Genomic DNA, 22,280 nt, shown 5'->3' with positions numbered 1-22,280 from the left:
AAAAGCTTTTCCTTATCAGTGAACTATTTTCTAGTCGTTTTACTCCCGTACCACAATAATCTGAATCTTTGGCGTTTAGGCCATGGCTGAAGGCTTACTAGATTAGGAATCATATCGTGACTTCCGTTTCGCTTTAGGATGACAAAGACTTCCGCCCTTCAGACACATCTTAACTATATTCAGAACTCAGACCACTTCTCAAATAAATAATAACTGTTGACCATTGTATGATGCGATAGTTATAAGTTAATATATATTTTATATGTTTGTTTTGCTGAGTTTCACATTACATTTTTAATAGCATCCCTTACTACATTTCGTTCATGCATCGTTTATTTTAATATTTATTCATCCGCCAAATGGTAAGAGATTTACTTATGTGAAATCTTCGCGAAAACCGTCTCTAGACAAAGACCGTACAAACAATTTATGAGTTGCCGTCTCAACCTTAATCTGACTCAAAAAAATCCCGCCGTATTTCCCCGTAGTTAATCACTTGACAGACCTTTTATTTTGTGATAAGCGATTTATATATCCTTCAAGAAATCGCCAATATCTGCCTGGTCACTTAGAGAGTGAAGTTAATTTTCAAACATCTTATCAATAAACAGTCTGTTATACAAGCCGGGCTCCACAAAGTTATCAGGTCCGTATCTCGTCGGAAGTTATCGTAACTCGATTACAGATAGGTTCAATTATCAAATGCAGCAAATCCACGTAACTGAGTTTCATGTGTACATACATATATAAAGCGTAATCGCTGGCACTGGACAGTTTAGCTTCCGCCGCCCGCAAGAGTTTGCAGTATCAATCATGAAGCTGTTAGCTGTTCTGGTTTTGTCGTGTATCGCCGTAGCTCAGGTCAGTATATCTTCAAGACAACACATCGTTTTAACTTTCCACGAACTCGATAGTCTATTTCCATAATAACTTGTACACTTTTTACTTTTGTAGGCTCGGGAAATTAGCTTCCAACCGATCGTCCCATTCCGCGATGTCACTCGCAATTCACGAATCGTTAATGGATTCCCAGCATCACCCGGTCAGTTCCCGTATCAAGCGTTCCTTTCCGGCCAAACCGCCGGAGGTAATCTTGCATGTGGTGGCTCCTTGATTTCCTCCGAATGGGTGTTGACTGCTGCTCACTGTCAGGTTGGCGTCATTAGCTTTACGGTTCGCGTGGGAACAAACAACATCAACGAGGGAACGGTACGAACGTCCAGTGCGATAATTATCCATCCTGCATACAACGCCAACAATCTGAATAACGATATCGGTCTCATCCGATTGAATGAGCCAGTACCACTTGGAGGTAACATCCAGGTAGTTGCTTTGCCAGAAGCCAATCTTGCCGAAACATTCCTGAACCGCGTGGCTACCGTTTCCGGGTTTGGACGCACCAGCGACGCTAGTGGAGCCATTTCGCAAACACTCAACTTTGTGCATCTGAACATTATCTCCAACATTCAATGTATGGGAACCTATGGCGCTGCGGTCGTGATTGATTCTACCGTGTGTGCCCTTGGACGCGACGCTCCTAACCAAGGTACATGCAACGGTGACTCTGGCGGTCCGCTGACGGTTGACGAAAACGGTCAGTCCCTGCAAATCGGTGTGGTTTCGTTCGTCGCTGCTGTTGGTTGTGAAGCTGGACTTCCATCGGGCTATGTGCGCACAACTCACTTCCGCGAATGGATCCGTCAACAGTCCGGAGTGTAGTTCTGGACATTTATGGAAAATTCCATGCAACACGGAGAAAACATCGCTGAATCCAACACAAGACCAATTTTCCCGACAAACGTTAAGGAACAAAGTGCAATACAAATAAATACATCTATCGTTTTTGTATTTTTTTAAATTTACACGACTCAATTCATTGTTTTATAAACATGCATTTTTGAATTTATTTTGAACAATTTGATTGTGAGAGTTTGCTTTCATAAATTAGCTCGAGCTTTATTTCATTCGATATTGCCACTATAGTTTTAACAATGTTAAGTAGCCTTAAAATTTACACAAGAATCAATCTGCTCGATTCTGTTTTTATACTTCTTAGGAAGTTAGCCCCCGTTGATAGAGCAGTCGGTAGCGCTCGTCGTTGTCATGGCCATGGGTTTGAATTCCGGGACTGGATGTCACGCAACTGGCCATGGGTGCGATTCCCGAGACCGGTCTGACAGCGTTATTGACGCAGCGCCAACAACCCAGCCCGTATAAACCAAACGTTGGCAGAAAGGAACAGAGATTAACAATGTCTCTGGTGCAGCTCAAGACCGCTCGGCGGTTGAATAAGAGTAAGAGGAAGTTACAGAAACAACAATTAATGATAAGAATAGAGTTCCGACTCAAGCTAGGAAACAATGTTTTTTTAAATTATTCGAATGAAATAAATTTTCATTTTTCGAATGAAGTGATTTTGTTTTTACTAACTTTATGAAAACTGTGTAAATGGCATAAGTCATGTTTTACAGACGATGTTATCGAAGATCAAGTGAAGAATAAATACAGGCTGTTCAATTCGCTCACAGAACTAGCATAATCGTTCACGGAACTATTATGCATGGTGAAAATGTTGTCAATACGAAGGAATCATGGCACTATTTACAGAATTAAAAACATTTTAAGGAAACCTATTCAGCATAACGTTTTATATAACAACAGCTTGGTTCAAATTTAAGTAAGCAAGTAGAAAATTGTGGAACATAAAATGTGAAATGCTAACCATGTTTATATCGACACAAGGAAAATATAAGACGTACGTAACTGATGAAATACACGTGTTTTCTCCAATGCTAGCAACTATCCTGCACTATAAGACTATGAATTAGGAAGCATATCGTTTAATACTTCCTTCTCCGATGGAGTAAGTTTATCGGGAAACTTAATGTCAAATGCTACGAGCAAATCGCCTTTCCGCGACGGTTCCTTAGGGAACGGCAGTCCATAACCTTGAATTCGTTTCACTGTGTTCGGCTTTATAATCTCCTGCTTTGTACTGATACGTAGTTTCTCTCCCGTCATTGTCGGCACTTCGAAGATGACTCCACAGAGAGCCTGAAACGCGATAAATATGAAAGAAAAAATGTTCTCAAATATCTAACAAAATTACAAATACAAATGATTTAAAAAACAAGTATTTTAAAGTTTTTTTTACTATAGTGTCGAAAGGTGTTCTATGTTAACGCTGCAGAAGACGCGGGGTTTACCATATAAAATAGTCGAAAATCCGGTCCGGTCTTTATTTCAAACAACTTAAAAGAAACAATGAACGTCTACTTACTTGTTTTAGAGTTAATCGAGCAGTATATCGGAGATCGCTCCCTTCTCGCCGAAACCAAACGTGTGGTTTGTCTCGTATCATGAAAACAATATCAGCTGGTATTTTTCCTTTTGCCTGATCGCCTTCCTTCTGGAAAGTCACCTTCGTACCAGACTTCCAACCTGGCTTTATTGATATACTGACGTACTTGTCCTCCTTTTTAGAGGTACCATCCGGCTGAAGGACTCCACGCGAAATTTTCATCTTTTTCACGCAGCCGTGGTAAATTTCTTCCAACGTTACATACAAATCATGCTCAATTGGTGGATCTTGCACCTTTTCCTTCTTCAATGGTGAGTGAACGTTGAATGAGTGTGACCTATTTAAAAAGATAAAAATAGCTTTTAGCCGAAATGAACATTTACACAGAACCTTTAACGGATTATACCTGAAAGCTCCTCCTAAACCATGTCTATTACTACCTAGACCACTAAATGGCGTGAAAAAGTCGTCATCATTGAAAATACTACTGTTAAATAAACTATCATTGTGCATATCGAAAAACGATCCGAAGGGGTCGCTAGAACCAAAAAATTGAGCAAACGTTGCTCTTGGATCACCATGGAATTCATATGTAAAGTTTTGTGAAGAATTTGTTGTTCCATTGGATGCACCTAGAAAATATAAATAATTTTTTTTAAATGTTAAAACATTAACACTAAAAAAATATAAATACTTACGTCCTTTTAATCCTTCTTCGCCATACTTATTGTACAACTCTCGTTTCTTTTTATCCGACAACACTTCGTAAGCTTCTGCAACTTCCTTAAACTTCTCTTCTGCTCCAGGCGATTTGTTTTTATCCGGATGATATTTCAATGCAAGTTTTCGGTAGGCCTTTTTAATATCCTCATCTGTTGATCCTCTCGAAATACCGAGAGTTTTGTAGTAATCTTTTCCCATTGCGCCTTTTGATCACTTTCTATCGCGATGAGTAGATTTTATGGTTTATAGTTTGGATCAGTAGTATCTTTGACTGTTGAAAACAAAAAAAAATTTTGATCTTCGTCAGACAATCAGTATGAAAATAAATCAGAAAAATGTATGCAAATGGTGTACATTATTGCTACTGCACTTTTACAAGGTCTGGGTTAGGATTTCAGCGCAAATCACACTTTTTAGTATGTATAGATTAAGTAAATTCGTTTTTGTACATTGTTAAGTAGACTTTATACAAAATTGTGTATTTGTTCAAGTGAAAATAAAGATAAACAAGCCGGTGACAGAGTTTGCCCCAGAACATCTTGAAAAATAAAAACAATTTCCTTATTTTTATTGCCTCTAATTTCAGTTTTATCGCTTTAAAATCCTCTATCATATCGTTGCTGGGTTTTTGATCGTCCGAATATAATCCCGTTTCATAATTTGTTTCTAATAATTATAATATTTGAACCAATTTCATGTTGTTTTGCCAAAAATTGGTTTGTTACAAACAATACAAACGTATTACTTAATACACTTGGAATGCATATGAATTCCGGAAAGTACACTCTCGACGCGAACCGTGAATGTAAAATGTTCTTGATGTGTTATTAAAACAAAACAATCTTAAAAGGCTGCCCTCAAGTGATATACTAGGCCTGGCAAACAAGTTTACATACTGATTTCTTGAAGAAGATCAGCGAAGTGAAAAGAGTGAAGATTAAATTCAATTTCTAACCCCTGATCCCTCAGTAAAAAGTTTATACTCTTGCGCACTTCAGGCACGTTGCGATCGTCAAGTAACAAATGTGAAAAATTTGCTCGCGTCCAAAAAATTGTAGGATGAAATTGAAAAAGAGTGTATGTAACCTGGTTTTGCTCATACTTGAAATATGCGCTTCGGAAAGTTACGATGCTTTACAGAGGATTTTCGAAGATGATTCACTATCCCGTGATAAGCGCTCCGGGCGGCCTGTGAAATTAGCTTATATGTTCAAAATATGACCGAAATCATTTTAAAACATACAGTTTAAGTATTAGGGCCAGCAAAACAAAATAAGACGCGAGATTTGGAAATAAAATCTTGGAACCTCCATCAAGACAACGCGTAGGCTAACAACACCCACTGTGTCAAGGACTTTTGACCAAAAAGTAGGTCACAATTATGGAACACTCGTTCTATTCACCAGACGTAGCGAACAACGACTTCTACCTGTTGCCAACCATCAAATCCTGCTTGAAAGGAACCCACCACAAGTCATCAGAGGACGCAAAACAAAAATCATCAGAAGATCGCTTGGAACGGGAGTATGTTCAAAGAGAAAAATGAATAACTGCAAATAAAGATGATACAGCAACAGTCTGGGAATTGAAATGCCTGTCCTTGTATCATCTGCCATAACATAGTATGGTGATATATCTATGATTGATTTTCGATCGATCGAATGATTTCTCTTCTAACTCATTTTGTTGACTGATGATAGTTGAATGATATTAGTTGATTCATTTTGATAGCTAATATTTAATGCAAATATTGACAGGCAGCATGTAACTTTTGCTTCTTTCCTCTAACAGCGAATATTTATATTCCTTAAGAGGCTCTCTCAATAATATGAGTTTGATGGGAACTCTCATACAAATCTACGCGAAGAGGATAGGATCTTCAAACCGACAGACACGTTTATCCTGCTAATATCATTAGCAAAAAATAACGCCCTCGAGAGTTGCCTTTAGCCTTTAGTGTATTACTTTAGTGTATTACTTTATATTACTATTACTTACTTTACTTTATATTTATACTATTTTAGTGTAAAAAGCCTTTAGTGTATTACTCTTCCTTCAGTGGTCTCACATGGTTCAAGGGGATTCGAGTAGCAATATTTTCTGTCGCGTTGACGCAACATCAATGTCAAGGAGAAAAGTTTGCTCGGTTCAAGTTTCTCTTGTTTTATATACTAAATCACACACTATATAAACCATGGACCCCTGGTTTTTCATGCAGCTCATTGATACATTATTAAAATTCTGTGCATCTTCATTTTTTCATTTGTTTTGAATATTCACAAAACAATACTTTGCTAACATTTGTTCCGTCCTTTGGCTCAATGAATAATGTAATACACACAATTGGTATTTACTGATATTTATTCTATTTTCTATTTTGTATGACCTATTTTGTCTATTTTCTATTTTGTATGAAATGCAAGTTTCCTCCCAATTTGGAAAATAAGAATGCGTTTTCAGTTCACGCAAAGAATAAAGTTTCATCATGTTGCACTCTACAGAGATTTTGTTTTAAATGTGGCATTGAATTAAACTGTTAGTAAACCGTTGTTAGCAGTGAAGTAGTTAATCTGTATGAAACCAGTAGTAAACCGGTATTGAACATAAGTCCTCTTACGATCGCTTACGCAGTGTTCGGTTGAGTCGACAATATGTCAAAAGTTATTGCCATATGGAACTGCATTGCTGAGCGCTGACGAGTAGTTTTCACCATATCAGTAACCAAGCCAAGACATTGCAGATAATCCAAAACATGATACCATTAAAGGGCATATGATTCAAACCTGCTCACAGATAGGTTATGCGTCATTTTATACGCATAATCATTATCTTTTTCAACCAGAATGAAAAAACGAAATATATTGGTACTTGACATATTCGAAGCAAACTCTCGCAACCAAAAGCACCTTACCGCCGACTAGAGAACTTTGGTTGCTTAACGACATTCAATTGCTTTGAATTTCGTAATGACTTCAAACTAATTAAACCAATAAATAATTGAAGTGAAAACAAAAACTTAACCTCGTTCTCATTCTTCCTTAACCTCGTTCTCATGAATTGCACGAGAGAGAAATATAAAATGATGGTTGGTTGGTTTTTTGTATTATAGAGACATTGAGAGTATAAAATGATAAAAATGGTTTTAGGCCTTTTTTATTCTTTGAGCATCAACCAACAACAGATGAACATCTTTAAAGATTAATCGTTTCGTCCAGTTTCACAACATGATTTTTATTTCTAAAAACAAGAATTTCGAATGCATAAACCCGAAACTAATTAAATAAACTAACTGCTGTTTTACTGTTCAATGTATTGCACAAGGCATACATTGAACATATAAATTAATATAAATAGATAATTATAATTAATATTAATCAATAGATAACTTATATAATATTGATATTATGTAGTAGGAAAACATATTCTGCTCAACTTTTATAGCTCAAATGGGTCAAAAACTACAGAAACAGAAATAGGTCAAAACCTTATGAGCATAAGATTCCCGCCTTTCTGGTCATTTCCTTTGTCAAAATGGATCTTTAGCCATTAGTAGCCTATTTTGCGAGTGATAAGAAGAATATCCATTTAGTGAAATGAAAATGAATGTGTAGAAAACTTATACAGCCTCAAGCTATGTTCTCCTTTACAGGTTCATCACGACATTGTTGATCAAACATTAAATAATAAATTTATCAATTGTATGTAATGACTCGTGAATTACAAAAAAAGCATAAAACTGACAAACAAGCTATAGACGTAACAATATAGCAATCGGTTTAAACTTATTGTAACCATTTTACCAATAAATAAACCTTTTAAAGCCTACCACAGATTGAGAATGCGTCAGATGGCTAGATTCATGAGAAACAACCCGATTGGAGAACTGCTACCTCTGAACTGCTCGATCTCTGAAATGGTACAAAGATTCGGCCACAACTGAATCACGTACCACGCTTCGGTTTTGCCTAAAATGGAAACCAATCACACCTCCCCAAAAATACCGTGGATCATGACACTAAAACTTCTCGTTGCGAACACTATCTTCGCGTGGCTCCCATAACGCAGGTCTGCCAACGAAACGCAAACGACACAGCACACAAGCTCAGCTTCATCGATCGAATGGCATTTATGGTGGCAAGTCTTTCCCTTTTTGAGAAGACTTGTTTTGGGTTTTCCGTGGAAGGAGACCCAAATAAGAAGACACAGCAATATTTGAACGGACGGTGTCGAACCTTAGCACGATTGCTAAACATATCTACATGCAATTATCATGTGCTTGTGCATGTCTCTTACGAAATGTTCTGACACAAAATTCAATTGAAAAGACACTGACCATAAATGGTGACAAACCTGTCGTTTCGATAAGCGATAGCGCCTGGCAAGGAGAACTGGAAGGATGAGTCCATAAGTCGTTCACTAGTCGCATAGAAATTGTGCTGATATTATAATTTAAAGGTTATGCTCGCTTGAAGATGCCCCTAGTATCTAGCCCACATAAATAAGTTAACGAAACGTTCATACACAGAAATGAAAAATCAATGATCGCTATAGCAAACCTTCACTCCAGTGTTGCGAATATATATGTATTACAAAAAAAAGGTACCGGCAGTGGGCAAATAGATGCTGCTTGCTTTCAATACACTCCTCTCGTGTTGAGATAAAGATCTGCAGACTTGCTGCATTAATAACTTTTCCATTAATGATCAATCGAAAACCTATTGCTGGTGCAGACTGCAATCTAGCAGTCCAGAAGAAGCACATAAGCATACGGTTTGAAGTAGTCTCCAACCATAGCATCCCAATCAACTCTGACGATCGATCGATCGATTGACTCTCTTCTTCCAATACATTAAAAAAAGTTCCTTTGTCAAATTATTGAACTGACGATGTGGATCATTGTGTTTAGCGATGATTTGTTTATAACACGACACATAAAGCAACTGTGAAAGTTACATGATTTCTGATTCAATCAAAGTGTAATAAGAGTGTTGGAAAAATGTAACAAGAGGTATGGCAATTTTTTAATGTAACCTGCCTTCTACATGTTTTAAACACAAAATCACAAACAAAAAACAAAAGAAATCACAAAAACAGCTGTGGAACTTGGTTGACCTCCCAACGTTTAAACCAATATACAGACTATAAGTTTCATACCCTCCCATTCCATTTATTTTTCATTACCATTTCATTAAGTTTCCCGGTATAAAAATTGGTAAAATTTTTATACCGGGAAACTTTTTCATTTCCAGTTGCTCTCTTAAAACGAATCAGCAACGTCGACTAGTGACAAAAAAATTGTTATAAGAATAAGATAGGATAACGCCCATCTGAATGCACAGAAACCGTTAAAGGTATGAAACAAACTAAAATACGTACTACGTGCAATCGAACCCTCAGAAAGTGCGTAGCTCAGATAAACTCTCTCACTTTCATTACATAAACTAATAGATTCCAGGATTCGGGTTCATGTACGCTGAGTTAGGTTATAAGTATTACTAATCTTGCTTATACTTCCACAAGTGTACTTTACATAAACAGCTGGGCCGTGAAATGAACGAATTCCAAAAATAAAACTCAGCACAGGGCAACGTCAGATTACGTTTTTGGCGTAGTAATAATTTTAGATTTTACCTTTTTCATTTCTTTCACATGTTTTGTTTTTAGAATTCACTTGGAAACCTCAAGCACCACATCCCAACGCCTTTTACCCCATTTTTAGCGTTGTGGATGTATTGTGTGGGGCGTTGTGGGTATTTTCAAACAAACACACCTTACCAGCCAAGAGGGTTGAAAAATGTTCTGGTTTGAAACAGTCGGTTCATGTGTCATAAGGCCATACAGCAAACTTACCTCTACTAACATTGCTGGGCGGTGTTTGTGTACGTAATTTTTCCACTTTTGCACACGTAAGGCAATTCAATAATCACAAACCATCCGAGAAACCATCAGAGAAGAAACGATCATAAGCTGGATTTGAAACTAGCAAACGGTACTATTAGAAATAGTACAGCTTTCAGTTAATGTCATGCAGAAAAGCGAGTGCCCGAGTACCAAATGAGTTTTAAAACAATATCCGTATTTCGTAAAAGACGACAAAAACAACATGCTGGGGAAATGAAGAAATTCGTCGACAGCGGTACCCGTAAACGATAATTCTAAAATTAACCCAGACACTCCACTTATATGGCTTAAAAATAACACGGTCACGAAGTTATGAGTGGTTCAAATCAATTAGAAACAACCACCAATGATCGGCAAGCTTCTCCATTAAAACTAGAGCTAAAACGCCAAGCAGATGGTGCTGGAATTTTTAAACTAGATATGTCGCCGGTTTCTGGCTTACCAACGAGGGTATTCTGTTTCTGAAAAACGATCAACTTCGCTAAACTCATGCTGATTACCAAAAATCTGCATGATTGCTTCCAGTGATGCTGCGCTGTGTGGGTTAGCGTCTAAACTATAATATGGTACCTAGTGCAATATATTCATCATATTTGTAGAAAAGTTAGTTTTAGATGTAACATGATACATTTAGCTCGGTTCGAAATCAGTTTCGGAATAATAAAAATGTGTTAATTATGTCTCACTTATGCCGACAAAAAACTGAAGCCATCAGTTTTTAGACGCTTCTGTTAAAGTTAAGCTTTATCAACATAAGACTTTGCTATGTTCAGGCATCAGTGGTTATTTCGTTTAGGTTGAGCACGGAGCTTCTGACGAGACAATCAATTAATAAGCATCGATATACTTCACATTTTTTAAACGATTTATTGGAAAATGTATTATTACATCATTATCGCACAAGAGCAGGAAATGTAGCAGCGCACAAGTAGTAATCAAATAGAACTTTGATTGAACTCCAGTGCACATATAAATGCACGATACCACAGCATAGTAATGATTACCACTATTCTGATCAGAACCCCTAAAGAAGTTCTCACATTGGTTTTCCAAATCTTAGATTAACTTTTGTTACCCAATGGCATAGAAAGCGAAATTTTCATTGATACCTTTTTATGGTGAAACTAACGTATGTTTCGATTCCAATTCAATAGGGAACACTCGTTATGAGGTGCTTGCTTGTCGAATCAGGTTTTCAACGAACTTAAACGATCACGTCACTTTGAGCCAAATGAACGGGTTGGTGGTGTCTGTGCGATCGTTGAATCGGCGCACAAGTACGTGTTTTCAACGCTATGGTTTGGTATCGGGGCGATGAAGATGAACCTTGGTAGATATTTCACTTTTAACCCAATGAATTTGAAAACGCCTACGCACACTATCGATGGCAGCACGGTAAACACGCGCACACACCTTGCCGGCACTAAAGAACTAGACTCACGGCAGATCGAAAGAAGTTTATCAATACAAACAACCAGAAGCGCATCCGATCCTGGTATGATCAGCAGCGGGCTCTCGTCACATGTACTAAAACACAAACTGAATTTCCTTGATCCCCTTACAATGTTGTATGACGCACTCGATCGCAACGACCTTGTTGTTCGTTACTGCTGACGTGATGAAGTGCATTCGCAAAACACTCAACTCAATAATAGAAGTGATCGTAACATTGGCGATGCACTCTTGCTGCTTTATTGTTCGCTAAATCCAGAGCCTTGGTTGAAACAAACTTTGCGCGAATGCGACCGAAACCGATTCCAGAAAATTGCCTCTGTGGTACGAGAAAAGTTGCACTTTAATCATAGACGACAGCTCAATGGGCAAGGAGTGAAAACCCACCCCAACCCAACATCACACAAAGAGAGTCGCGCGCGCACTAAAGCCGGTTCGCGGAATCAAGGATCCAGCGGTTTCATAGTGTGTAAGTGAATTTTCAAAATGAATCTCAGGCACGGGCGGCGGCGTAAAATTAGTGTCAAACGCAACGGTTACCTTCAGTTTCTCCCTTATGGTAAACATTAGTCATACGAGCCATGGCCAAGAGTCTGAGCAAAACCCACCCGGAGAGAGATACGAAGACGAACAAAGAGGAAAAGAGCAGTCTGAGAATGACAGAGGATCGTGATCGTGTATTGCTTTTAGCAAACGGCAAAAAATCTTTTGCAGGTCATGTCGCGAATGCATATTTTTAAGGAGTTCGGCAAGCGCAACCAGCTATCTTGGAGATGGCGAGAAATCAAGGACAAACTGTCGTCTTGTGAGAACCGGTTATTCTCAGTTCGTCCTCGACTTTCATTCAACTAACACCAACATTTTACGGCAGTTTCACGAAAACGATCTCAGACACATTCAGTCCGATCGTACTTCAATCTGCATAGTGCACTGTTATTGTGACTGTTGTTATTGTTAATCTGTAACTTGTAAATCGAATCGTTCCTTATATTTTATTTGCTTGTCTACTTGAATATCGATACCTCAGAAAATATTCATCAGTGCCAGCACCAAACAGCTTCGTAATTGTAATTCAATTAATGTAACGTTATATTACCTTGTATTGATAACATCTTAACATCATCTCAACCATAACCCCTCTATACGAAAAAACTAATTATTTGTTATTTTTATTATACACTTTAAGGACCTTTTTTGATAACGTTTCCAGCTTATTGGAAATAAAAATCAAAAATTAGTACTAAAAACGAGACACAGATGCCGCTTACGGAATATTTTAACTAGATCTACAATATTCGATCTAAGAAACGTCAAAGTGGTCAAATGTCATTGAATTTTCGTTTACGGTTTAGGTCGAGTGCTACAGTTTAGATGTAAATAACCGCTTTATTTTGTGTGTTTCTTACGATACGGTATCATACAATGCGTGAAAAATACTGTGATTTAAAGCAAAAGATCGTAAAGCAAAAAGAATGCTTGAGACATTGCTACAACCGTAAGTGCAAACCAAGCTTGTTAGCTACCATTTGCAACCATTCTAGGAATGTCGAACCTTTTTTGCAGCTAAAATAAAGGAGCAAAAGTTTGTAAACGAGGCAAACAGTGTCGCGAAGGTTCACGCAGATTTGAGCGGGCTTTTGGAGCAAATGAACATAAGGAAGCTAAAAACACAGCAACTACAATATGACGCATCGGCAACCGAGAACGACACCGTTTATTTCAACAAGATGCTGGAATTAATGTATGCCACCTTTAAAGACGGCGTGCGAATAGATGACCTAGCTAGAGCGACTGAGCTAGGTGCAACATTCGATAATACGGCTATAGTTACACCACCATTTCAACAGCAAATACTAAAGGTTAAACAACAAATTGATATGTTATCCTTCGAAGTTGCAAAGCTAAAATCAGTAAATGAAGCCTTGGATACTATCTATGCGAAGGATCAAATGGAGATGGAGCTAGATGAAGCAGATAATGCAGAGCTCAGAAATCAGAACAATCATTCTTATTGATAAAGATTCTCTGTAAGGCGTACTTGACTATGAATAAAACTACTGTGTTGGCTCGTTTGCGTTAGCTAAGCACAAAAAAGTTCTAGGTTAGGTTTTTTTTGAGATCCCATCCGAGCTTACAAACACTATAAATATGCCGTATTATTCGGCATATTTATATTTCGGCCCTTGATGTCTTAGCTATTGCATCTTTTTTCGCACCTGTGTAGCGGGTCTCCTGAACATGCGCACTCGCATCTCTAGTTAATATCAAGTTTTATACACAATAATTAGCCGCACAACAGTATCTCTAACGTAAGTCGTAGTATGCGGTACTGGAAATAGTTTTCGAAGACCTGTAAGATTCTTATTTAACCGGAGCGGGATTTTGTATAGTATTCTCGTTATTTGTTGATGAAAGTGAAGGAGTGCAAGAGACGTTAGCAAGACCCAAAAAGCTTTGACTAACGATTCACGTGACAAGTCCAATAGTTTGCGTATTATTGGTTAGTGGAAAACGTCTCTTGATAAGTTAATAATTGTTGTCATTCATTTCACGTTTTATAATTGAGGTCGTATTGTACTAAGAATGAAAGATAGCGCCAGCAGCTTCTTCGTAAACAAACAAGCAGAGAAAAGTCTAGCGTATCGGTAGAAGATTCACAATCCACATTGAGACCAAGTGTTTCTTTTTCGTTGTATCCAACTTTGCACTGTGCACTACTGGAATACTAACTCAAACATTTTGTAAGATGTCATGAACAAAGACACATCATTGAGTGGTAAGGACGTAATCATCACATAGATCCATTATAACCGGCGTCAAAGGCGTGAAAGCACGACGGATGAACTCATTGTACAACTAAATGGAGTGATCAAACGTTTTACTTTTTTGCAAAGCTAGATGAATTAAATAGTGACTTCTAATTTTTTTAAATATAATATGTAGATGCGTATGATCGGATTTGAAACGGTTCTCTGGATCGAAAAGAAAAATATAATTGTTAGTCAACTTGTTGATTGTGTGTAACTGTATTGATTTGTATGTGATAGAGTAAAACGGATTTATCGAAACAATGTGTGGTCGTACAATATCATTTAATGCCATGTAAGAATGAGAATTATTCCTTAAAATGATTTTGAATAGCAAGTAGGCAATGGAAATCTCTGCTTTCTAGCGAGTTCCGGTTCATTAGCCTGTCTATTATTTATCAATCTCTTGGTATTATGGTGATTATTTTTCAATATTAACACAATAATATCCAATTGTTAAAGTTTTCCAGTGATCTAGCATTATTAGTTATAATCCTACATAGTATGGGTTTTGAAACCTTTCAACAGGTTTCTCGAATCTATCCCTAAAACGGTCAGTGCAGGACGGTGAATCTTTTTCAGTTGTTATTAACTAGACTTATACAGCATAGAGCATTTACCATCAGCAAACTTATCTAAAAGGTGCATTTTTTATCAATAAGCTTATATTTACTAAATAAAGAAGACTAGGTAGAATATTATTTTAAACTAAGCAAGGGTAATGAGAGCCTCCTATATAAAATTACAGCAATGTTTAATTAGAAAACATTCTGTATAATTCAATGGTCCTGTGGTTTAAGTAGAAACTAATACCCTTCTAATTACTGTTACGTAAACTGTTATTTGGCAAATTTCCATCTTCCATGATGATATGAAAGGTATAGATAATGGTGTATTAATTTAATAAGTAGTTGCGTCCGTAAGACATATTTGTCTCTCACATGTAAAAACCTAAAACCGTGTTCCTACGTGTCAGTGGGGTATTTAGTCATTTTAGGCGCAAAACGTAACGAAAACCCGTTTCAAAGCCAAAAAATGATCGTTTGGTTCTTCAGCATCGGTCTTCAAAAACCAACTTATTACAGAAGCAAAATTCAAACCCCATTTTTATATCATCGTAACAACAAATATGTATTTAGTTATAGTCCAAAAACTTTGTGTTTAACAATAAATTAATCTAACGACGATTAAAAACTAACCTTCAACATTTTGGTCTATAATGCATTGATTGTCTCACTGTTCAGAGTGAGACAAGGTTCGACCACGCTTGCAGGGCGAAACCGTGAAACCGGTGCAGGCAGCGACAGCGAATAAAATCAACATCTGGCTTGTATCGTTTCCTCAGTCAACCACGAAACCTAATCATAGAAAGACAGCATTTTTGTGCTGTAAAGGTAAATTTACCTCAAATACCTTATACAATTATTTTCCTTGAGAAGGCTTCCATTAGGAAATATGTCAATACATTAGTGCGTTCTGAAGCAGTTTCAAAGTGAGTTAACAATACGGATGAAAATTTCAAACTTTTAGGTAGGTATTATAACATTGATAAGAAATTCTTCCCTTCTATCAGCACTAGCGTTAGACAAAAAAATCTTCAAAATAGCTTACGCAAATGACGTGTACCATAATCAACTTATAAGATATTGGTGAAGTTTACATCGGATTAGTGTTACACAAAGAGTTGAAAGAAGCAAAGCAAATGTTCTTAAATTATAGGTAAACTTTTTTTAAAGTTTCAAGCTTGATATTCATTGGAAGTATTTAAACATTACCGTTGCAACTAACCAGACTCTGTTTTTAACATTTTTAAAACGTATGCTTTCTATTTAGATAAAGCTGTAAGCAGATAAGAGTCTCATCTCAATAATTCAATCCAATAGGCTCATCTGTGGGTCACATCTTGCGAACATAAATTTCTTACGCTCCGCTCCAGCAGTTTATTCTTCGTTCGCTATTATTCAATTGAAGATGATAATCAAACCACTAGCGAACTCTGACATCGCTGACCACAACGCCGACCATTGCTGGCCATTTCATTACTAGCTTCTTGAACGTCCTCAAGCAAGCAACAAAAGGAATTTTGGAAAGTGCGCACAGTCCGATACCCTACTCAACCGTTTGATGTCGAAGTGGACTTAGTGGGCTGATTTGAAGCGGGATTAGCAGTTGCATCACCAAGCGCATGATCACCACATACAATAAATGATCATTATGCTAATGGTTAATGCGATTGGATGAACCGAGATTGCATTGCCTTTGCGACAAAACGTGCACTTTGCGGAGTAGTAACATGCAGAAGACATATGTGGATACTTTTACGAAGTGAGTTGATGTGCAAGAAAGAAAACAGTGGTTTAAATGAACAAAGTGAAGGCATTTTTCATATGTTCATCATAGTATGAGTTTCAATCATATTCATCAATATGTGTATTTATTTTTGTTTTGTTAGAATAATTATGAAACTTAAGCAAACCTGCTGTACTAAAAGTTATTACAAATCGTGACAGGTCTATATAAACCTTTTTTTTGCGCGTGTGTGCTGGTGTGTCCGTCGATCTACTAACAACGGTGCGATAAAACAGTGAACAAAGGAACGCTACCGAAAAAGAAACCGTGAATCAAACTAATGTGCATAGGACGATGATGTAAATAGTTCCGAAAAGGTTGCTCCAGGAATTGGCTATCCAGCATAAAGTGGCTGCGAAGTGTTAACATAGCCTTGAAAGTTAACATCAAATACCAGTAGATTATAGACTGAGAATGTCTACCAATGTAAAACGAAAAGACAGTTCCAGATGGCACCTACTGGTTGCCCTGGCCTGCTTTTTTTGCACAACTCTCTTGAAAGACGCAACGGCCAATGACGAAGAAATAGTAGCTGTTGGCTACATCAACCATGAGGCGCTGGGAAAGAAAATTCTTCCGGATCTATCGACGGTTCAGTTGCACGAAAGTGTCCCGGAACAGTACCGGCCGGCAGCCAGTGGATTTGAACTACTTTGGAAAGAGCACGTGACTGGAATCAAGGGATATGATACCGTAAAGGGTAAGTGAGTTACGATGCATTTTTCGAGACAAAAACAATACAATGACGACATTTATGCTACTTTCTCGGCATAAACAGTTTGCTTCAAAATACATCTCCAAAACCGAGGCTTCTAAACCAGAAACAGATGAGCCACCCTTCCATGCGACGAGACAAAGCTTATAATCAACCAATAACCAACTACCATAAATAACTACCGATTTATATAGAGTCATTATATTCGTTCGCCAGTCTTTCAGTACTTCTTTGTGAGAAACCAATCGACGTGTGAAGGCGCCCTCAACGTGTTCGCATGAACCGCCTGTACAACATGCATTTTCAGTAGACGTAATGCTACAACAGTTCAAACTTGTAAGCATCCTGTTTTCTTACAAGTTGTTATCTTACAACGAAAGCTTAAAATACACCATATTGTCATAACTGCTGTCTTTTTCTTTCCTAACCAAACACCACCAACGAAGTAAAACACATCTTTTAAAATAATTAGTTCGTTAATGAAAGTAATCGCTTCGTGATCCTTAATTAACTATTCTGTGCGCGTTGGCACAGTTAGACGCTATTGCATCTCATTGGCATGAGGTGTGGGTCACCCACAAATAACGTGGGCAACGCCGTGGACAAATGTAGGTCAGAAGCAATCATGTCTCTTTGAAAGTGACGTCGAACGAATGCTTTATGTCGTAAAGCAACATGTACTGAAAAAGTCGTCCACAAACCCACACGCTTCAAAGTAAGCCCAGACTAAGCAAGATACACTGCGCTGTGCAATAACCAACGATTTGGTTAATTGGGTAATAACTGACGGCGATGGAAAAACGATCGACTAGATATTTTTATCAGTATGACGATACCAGACGATATTATATACCATATTTCTATATGACAGATAATTGTCTATCTTATGACATTTCTTATGATCAATTCAAAGTAATCACGAAAATGATGAAAATCATCTTCCTTTGCAGGGATTCCATTTACGTTGGTTATACCTGACAAAATTGACAGAAAAGCTTTTGAAAATAGTTCTCCAAAGATACGAGAATTTTTGCTAGAACATGTTATTCCCGGCGCCCTAATGGAAGTGAAAGATCAAAACACCTACATCAACATCAACCAGCGCCCAGTTCACGTGAATCTATCCTGTATCGATATGCTCATGGCATATGAAATAAATCAAAGTGCTAAGGTGCTTACTAAACGTCATATTACGGAGCATCTAAGTTTAGTATTTATTGTTGGTAACCTGACCGATCCAGATTCTCAAAATTCATCGACGAATAAACTAAACAAGCGCAATATTCAGGAGAACAATCGGTAAAGGTTACTGTTGCCGGTGCCTCGTCAAACAAAGTCTCACACTCCGTTGCCTTGATTTTTTTTTAGCTACAATGAGCCTCAAAGGCTGGAAATGAAAAACTCAACAAAAGAAGTCGCCAACAACAAGGAGAACCATATTGGACAACATTTGATGAATTTCCTGGTTGGCATGAAATCGGGGACGAAGGTATTCCAGCACTTTTTTTCCAGCTCAAATCTCAGCCAGCTAGTTGATGAAAGCTCATATATGGTGCTTATCCCGTCCGACACCGCCTTTCAACGCTGGCATCCGATTGATTGGGGATTCTACCCATTTAGTGTCCAGGAGTTTACCGAAACGGTGCTGCGAAATCATTTCATTCGCGTGAAGCAACCGCTAAGAATGGCCGACTTGCAAATGTCCTACTCAGAGCAACGTTTCAAGACTCTTGGTGGAGAGTACGTTGTACTTAAGAACAAACGTGAGTTTTTCGCGTCACCAGGAAGTAGTTTAAATCCTAGTAAAACCATTATTTTATATCTTTTATGTTTCAGCATCTCCCAATGTGAACAATGTCACCATTTTATCCGACTATACGCTCTCCACTGGGGTCGAGGTGTTCATTTTATCAGAAGTTCTTTTTGTATCCGAAGCAATTGTGTCTCGACTACACCAGGTAATCATGATATCTACGCGCTCCATTATCTCTCGAGGCTAACAGGTTTTCTTTGACAGATGCATAAGGATAAAGAAACACCACCCCTTTTGGCTTTCCCGTGGTTTGGTGCGCAGTTTCTTTCTCACTCCTTCCTCGCCCTGGAACGTGACACACGATTCACGCAAATTACGCGCTTTCTAAACACAGCTGAGGTTGCGCAATTCATTTCTGGCTCCAACTACACATTTTTCGTGCCAACCGACGAGGCATTCGAGCGCTATAGTTTTGATCTGCTGCCTGATAGCGTATTTGCTTCCGAAAAAGGTATCCGAATGTTGCTAAGCCACTTCGTTCGAGGACGTCTATATGATCGCGATTTAAAAGATGGCGAGGTGATCGACACCGTAGGCGGGATGCCGATAAAAGTTCGACGTTTGTTCGACAATAACGCTACCGTCAACAATGCGGAAATCGTTGAGTCTGAGGTATTTGTTTACAATCTCGGTACAATGTACTACGTAGATGATGTGCTCTATGCTGAGCTGCTAAAGGATGAAGTCCGACAAATCACCGATCTTAAGGCTGTTGAACGAAACATTCCAGAAGGTGGTGCGGGCTCGGTGGTCGGAGTCGGCGCGGAAGTGTACACCACAGAGCAAAACCCATCGCTGGCCGATCGCACAACATCCACCATACAGCATTCATTTTTGGGTTTGCTCACCACGAGTGCCGATGTTGAGCTGATCCCAATAGATGTGACAGAATCAAGCAAATCCAAACGGAACGATCGCGGTGTTTCGTTACATGACGACGAGATCATTACTCCAAAGGCTCTTCCTTTTCGATTGTTTTATGAACCTAAAAAGTAAAACCGTGTAAGATGAACACGAGAAGTAGAAAATCAGCAAATTGTAACTATTGATGTGTTCCGTAGTTGAGATGAAACTCTTCCGAATAACACAAAAATATCCATACCGATAAAATTGTCATATTTCCCTAATGCAAAATAACAGTGATGTATCTATGCGACCACATCAAATGTTTACCGTCACATGTAGACATTCGCATTTTCCCAAACTCCTTAAGATGCCTCATTGTGAACCAGGCGCCCATAGCAGAAATTATATGGAAACCCCAAACATGTAGATTGTATAATGCATTGTAGCATTTGGATGCGTTTTGCTGTTTAATGAGTCGAACTAACACTTATTTCATTCATTCATTTCATGCAATAAGAGACTTTACAACCTGGGTACGCTTGCTCAACGATGGTTGAATGATATAGTACATTAAAAACGTTTAAAACGCGATAGATGAAATGAAAAAAAACCACAAATCTATCGGGAAAAAATACAAAGCCTAACTGTAGTCAATAAGCGCAGGAATCTCATTAAGTTAAGAGTGGTCTCGCGTTTTATCTCACGTCAATGTGAACAACTATTTATTAACAATCTTGTAGTAGTTCTTCCAACAAGAAGTGAAAAATACTATTTCCGTTCGCAGAAATTCACTTAAGATCATTCTGCCAACAGAATGGTGTGAAGATCTCTGCTTAACATCATGGATGATTTGCATGGAAACATATCAAACACAAATGTCCGTATGCAATAACAGATTCTATTAATGAATATTGTAACATGCATTTTTCTGCGCTTTAGGTAAACATTCTGCCACACAAGACAAAGTGAAATCGTGTAATGATGGAATCATGAAATAAATATAAACACCAATAGACAAAAGATACGCAATGTACATTTCATTTCATGGTAGATAAATCCGAATCCTTCCAAAATGTTACTGTCAGTCTCTATAGTTAGATGGGTAGAACAACGAACGTCTACAAATAATTCTACAATACGAAACTAAAAACAAGCTCATAGAATCCTTATAAAATGAATTCAACCGTATCAAGGGCTTCTAAACAGATGTATTTGCACAGCAATTGAATGATGGCCAAGTTTGCATTTGTCCATAGTGTCGTATCATTGAACACGATGATTAACTGAATCGAAAAGGTTTCCTTTGTGATCTGAAACGTTTGGTCGTGCTTCGTAGGTGCAGATCGTAACGCCGTGATGATGTGCTTCACTAAATTCCCCTTTTAGGCCTATATAGTATACCGTAGTACTATCGTTGCCATAATTGCTCGGCAAGTGTATAGAAAGATGGTGTACACTTGCAAATGTGACAACCCTTATCGTAGAAATCAGAAAGAAGCAAACGTTTGTCGACTTTAGCCGGGTAAAACATCGTCATATGTAACAAGTTACTTACTTTGTTGGATATTCTATTGAACCGCTTGTGTCTTTCTGCAACGAAAATTCTTGATCCGCTGTCGAGTCTACGGCATCGAATGTCATTTTCGGGCGATTTTTAAATAGTCTCATCTTCCTAGGATGGGAATCATCATCTGCACCAATAATGATTATTCCTTTCAGCTTTATGTTCCCTGAGAAGGGTATGTTGAATAAGAGTTCCTCGTCTGCATCGCTGGAAACGAACTAATAGAAAAACGAATATACAAACAATGATAATATATTATGGTTAGCATAAGCATGATCATACCTTATCATAGTTCAATCTTTCGTTGTAAGCTTTGAAAACGCTTTTGCCCGAGTTTTCCACTTCTTCGTTCAAGCACTCCACATTTGGAAAATCAATTTTTTCGTATAAACTGTACGCTAACCCCATTTCTAGTTCATTATCGATGCCAAGAGCTTCATGCCCGCAACCACTCCCGTGTGAATGCCCGTGAGACATTTTTTACAAATAAAACCTGTAGTTGGATGTTTTAAGTGGATCGAAGTTGAAAAGTCTTTCCAAATCAAAAGGAAAATCGCCCTAATCAAGGTGCCTAAACAAAATAAAACAATGACAATTCAGATGTTTGTTGACAACCGATTTTGTAGATTGTCACAAACCGCACATTCGATCAAACGGCGAGAAAAACGTAGAAAAAACATCGTTTGTTTAGGTAGAAACGTCAACACTTTTTCGAACGATGATTCGAACTTGGTAAAAAGTAACGTCCAAGTAAAAATTATACGTTACGTAATCGATGACGAATATTTTAAAAAGTCGTTAACAGACGA

The 22,280-nt window shown here is 37.9% G+C and overlaps 5 protein-coding genes across 14 annotated transcripts; 3 read left to right on the top strand and 2 right to left on the bottom strand.

The window, feature by feature from the left end:
- The first annotated feature begins 784 nt into the window (after positions 1-784).
- On the top strand, positions 785-1,888 carry LOC131209403 (brachyurin-like). The gene is made up of 2 exons (XM_058202469.1): positions 785-861; positions 955-1,888. Exons 1-2 carry the CDS (start codon positions 814-816, stop codon positions 1,717-1,719), a joined length of 813 nt encoding a protein of 270 aa, XP_058058452.1. The 5' UTR covers positions 785-813; the 3' UTR covers positions 1,720-1,888.
- LOC131209402 (dnaJ protein homolog 1) lies at positions 1,885-11,775 on the bottom strand. Of its 7 annotated transcripts, XM_058202468.1 has the most exons (5): positions 11,035-11,181; positions 4,000-4,295; positions 3,708-3,933; positions 3,281-3,638; positions 1,885-3,054 (listed from the first exon to the last, which is right to left on the bottom strand). In XM_058202468.1, exons 2-5 carry the CDS (start codon positions 4,220-4,222, stop codon positions 2,818-2,820), a joined length of 1,044 nt encoding a protein of 347 aa, XP_058058451.1. In that variant the 5' UTR covers positions 4,223-4,295; positions 11,035-11,181; the 3' UTR covers positions 1,885-2,817. The 7 variants fall into 7 exon arrangements, with proteins under 7 accessions (XP_058058451.1, XP_058058448.1, XP_058058447.1 ...); XM_058202465.1 differs by lacking the exon at positions 11,035-11,181 and adding exons at positions 9,875-9,919; positions 11,656-11,775 and having other exon boundaries at positions 3,281-4,295; XM_058202464.1 differs by lacking the exon at positions 11,035-11,181 and adding exons at positions 9,875-10,034; positions 11,656-11,695 and having other exon boundaries at positions 3,281-4,295.
- Positions 11,776-12,761: 986 nt separating this feature from the next.
- On the top strand, positions 12,762-13,634 carry LOC131210316 (uncharacterized). Its single transcript, XM_058203544.1, has 2 exons — positions 12,762-12,872; positions 12,941-13,634. Exons 1-2 carry the CDS (start codon positions 12,800-12,802, stop codon positions 13,390-13,392), a joined length of 525 nt encoding a protein of 174 aa, XP_058059527.1. The 5' UTR covers positions 12,762-12,799; the 3' UTR covers positions 13,393-13,634.
- Positions 13,635-15,508: 1,874 nt separating this feature from the next.
- On the top strand, positions 15,509-20,910 carry LOC131211474 (uncharacterized). Of its 4 annotated transcripts, XM_058204952.1 has the most exons (7): positions 15,509-15,714; positions 16,018-16,509; positions 16,695-17,233; positions 18,199-18,547; positions 18,617-19,011; positions 19,085-19,206; positions 19,266-20,910. In XM_058204952.1, the coding sequence occupies exons 3-7, from the start codon at positions 16,948-16,950 to the stop codon at positions 20,055-20,057; spliced, it is 1,944 nt and encodes a 647-aa protein (XP_058060935.1). In that variant the 5' UTR covers positions 15,509-15,714; positions 16,018-16,509; positions 16,695-16,947; the 3' UTR covers positions 20,058-20,910. The 4 variants fall into 4 exon arrangements, with proteins under 4 accessions (XP_058060935.1, XP_058060936.1, XP_058060934.1 ...); XM_058204953.1 differs by lacking the exon at positions 16,018-16,509; XM_058204951.1 differs by lacking the exon at positions 16,018-16,509 and having other exon boundaries at positions 16,637-17,233.
- On the bottom strand, positions 20,607-22,033 carry LOC131211475 (PITH domain-containing protein GA19395). The gene is made up of 3 exons (XM_058204955.1): positions 21,754-22,033; positions 21,463-21,689; positions 20,607-21,381 (listed from the first exon to the last, which is right to left on the bottom strand). The coding sequence occupies exons 1-3, from the start codon at positions 21,946-21,948 to the stop codon at positions 21,171-21,173; spliced, it is 633 nt and encodes a 210-aa protein (XP_058060938.1). The 5' UTR covers positions 21,949-22,033; the 3' UTR covers positions 20,607-21,170.
- Positions 22,034-22,280: the final 247 nt, after the last annotated feature.

Source organism: Anopheles bellator, chromosome 2 (assembly GCF_943735745.2).
Source record: "Anopheles bellator chromosome 2, idAnoBellAS_SP24_06.2, whole genome shotgun sequence".
In the NCBI taxonomy this organism is placed as follows: Eukaryota; Metazoa; Arthropoda; class Insecta; order Diptera; family Culicidae; genus Anopheles; species Anopheles bellator.
The sequence above is the reverse complement of the archived record's forward strand: the minus strand, read 5'-3'. Positions and strand labels throughout refer to the sequence as shown.

Excerpts from the sequence above, each read along its gene's own strand:
- LOC131209403 (XM_058202469.1), top strand. The coding sequence starts at position 814 with ATGAAGCTGTTAGCTGTTCTGGTTTTGTCGTGTATCGCCGTAGCTCAG. Across the intron at positions 862-954 it reads CGTGTATCGCCGTAGCTCAG|GCTCGGGAAATTAGCTTCCA; the intron begins GTCAGTATATCT and ends TTACTTTTGTAG.
- LOC131211475 (XM_058204955.1), bottom strand. The coding sequence starts at position 21,948 with ATGTCTCACGGGCATTCACACGGGAGTGGTTGCGGGCATGAAGCTCTT. Across the intron at positions 21,690-21,753 it reads AAAGATTGAACTATGATAAG|TTCGTTTCCAGCGATGCAGA; the intron begins GTATGATCATGC and ends TTTTTCTATTAG. Across the intron at positions 21,382-21,462 it reads TCAATAGAATATCCAACAAA|GGTTGTCACATTTGCAAGTG; the intron begins GTAAGTAACTTG and ends TTCTACGATAAG.
- LOC131209402 (XM_058202465.1), bottom strand. The coding sequence starts at position 4,222 with ATGGGAAAAGATTACTACAAAACTCTCGGTATTTCGAGAGGATCAACA. Across the intron at positions 3,055-3,280 it reads CTCGATTAACTCTAAAACAA|GCTCTCTGTGGAGTCATCTT; the intron begins GTAAGTAGACGT and ends ATCGCGTTTCAG.
- LOC131211474 (XM_058204953.1), top strand. The coding sequence starts at position 16,948 with ATGTCTACCAATGTAAAACGAAAAGACAGTTCCAGATGGCACCTACTG. Across the intron at positions 17,234-18,198 it reads GGGATATGATACCGTAAAGG|GGATTCCATTTACGTTGGTT; the intron begins GTAAGTGAGTTA and ends CTTCCTTTGCAG. Across the intron at positions 19,207-19,265 it reads TTGTGTCTCGACTACACCAG|ATGCATAAGGATAAAGAAAC; the intron begins GTAATCATGATA and ends TTTCTTTGACAG.
- LOC131210316 (XM_058203544.1), top strand. The coding sequence starts at position 12,800 with ATGCGTGAAAAATACTGTGATTTAAAGCAAAAGATCGTAAAGCAAAAA. Across the intron at positions 12,873-12,940 it reads CTTGAGACATTGCTACAACC|CTAAAATAAAGGAGCAAAAG; the intron begins GTAAGTGCAAAC and ends CCTTTTTTGCAG.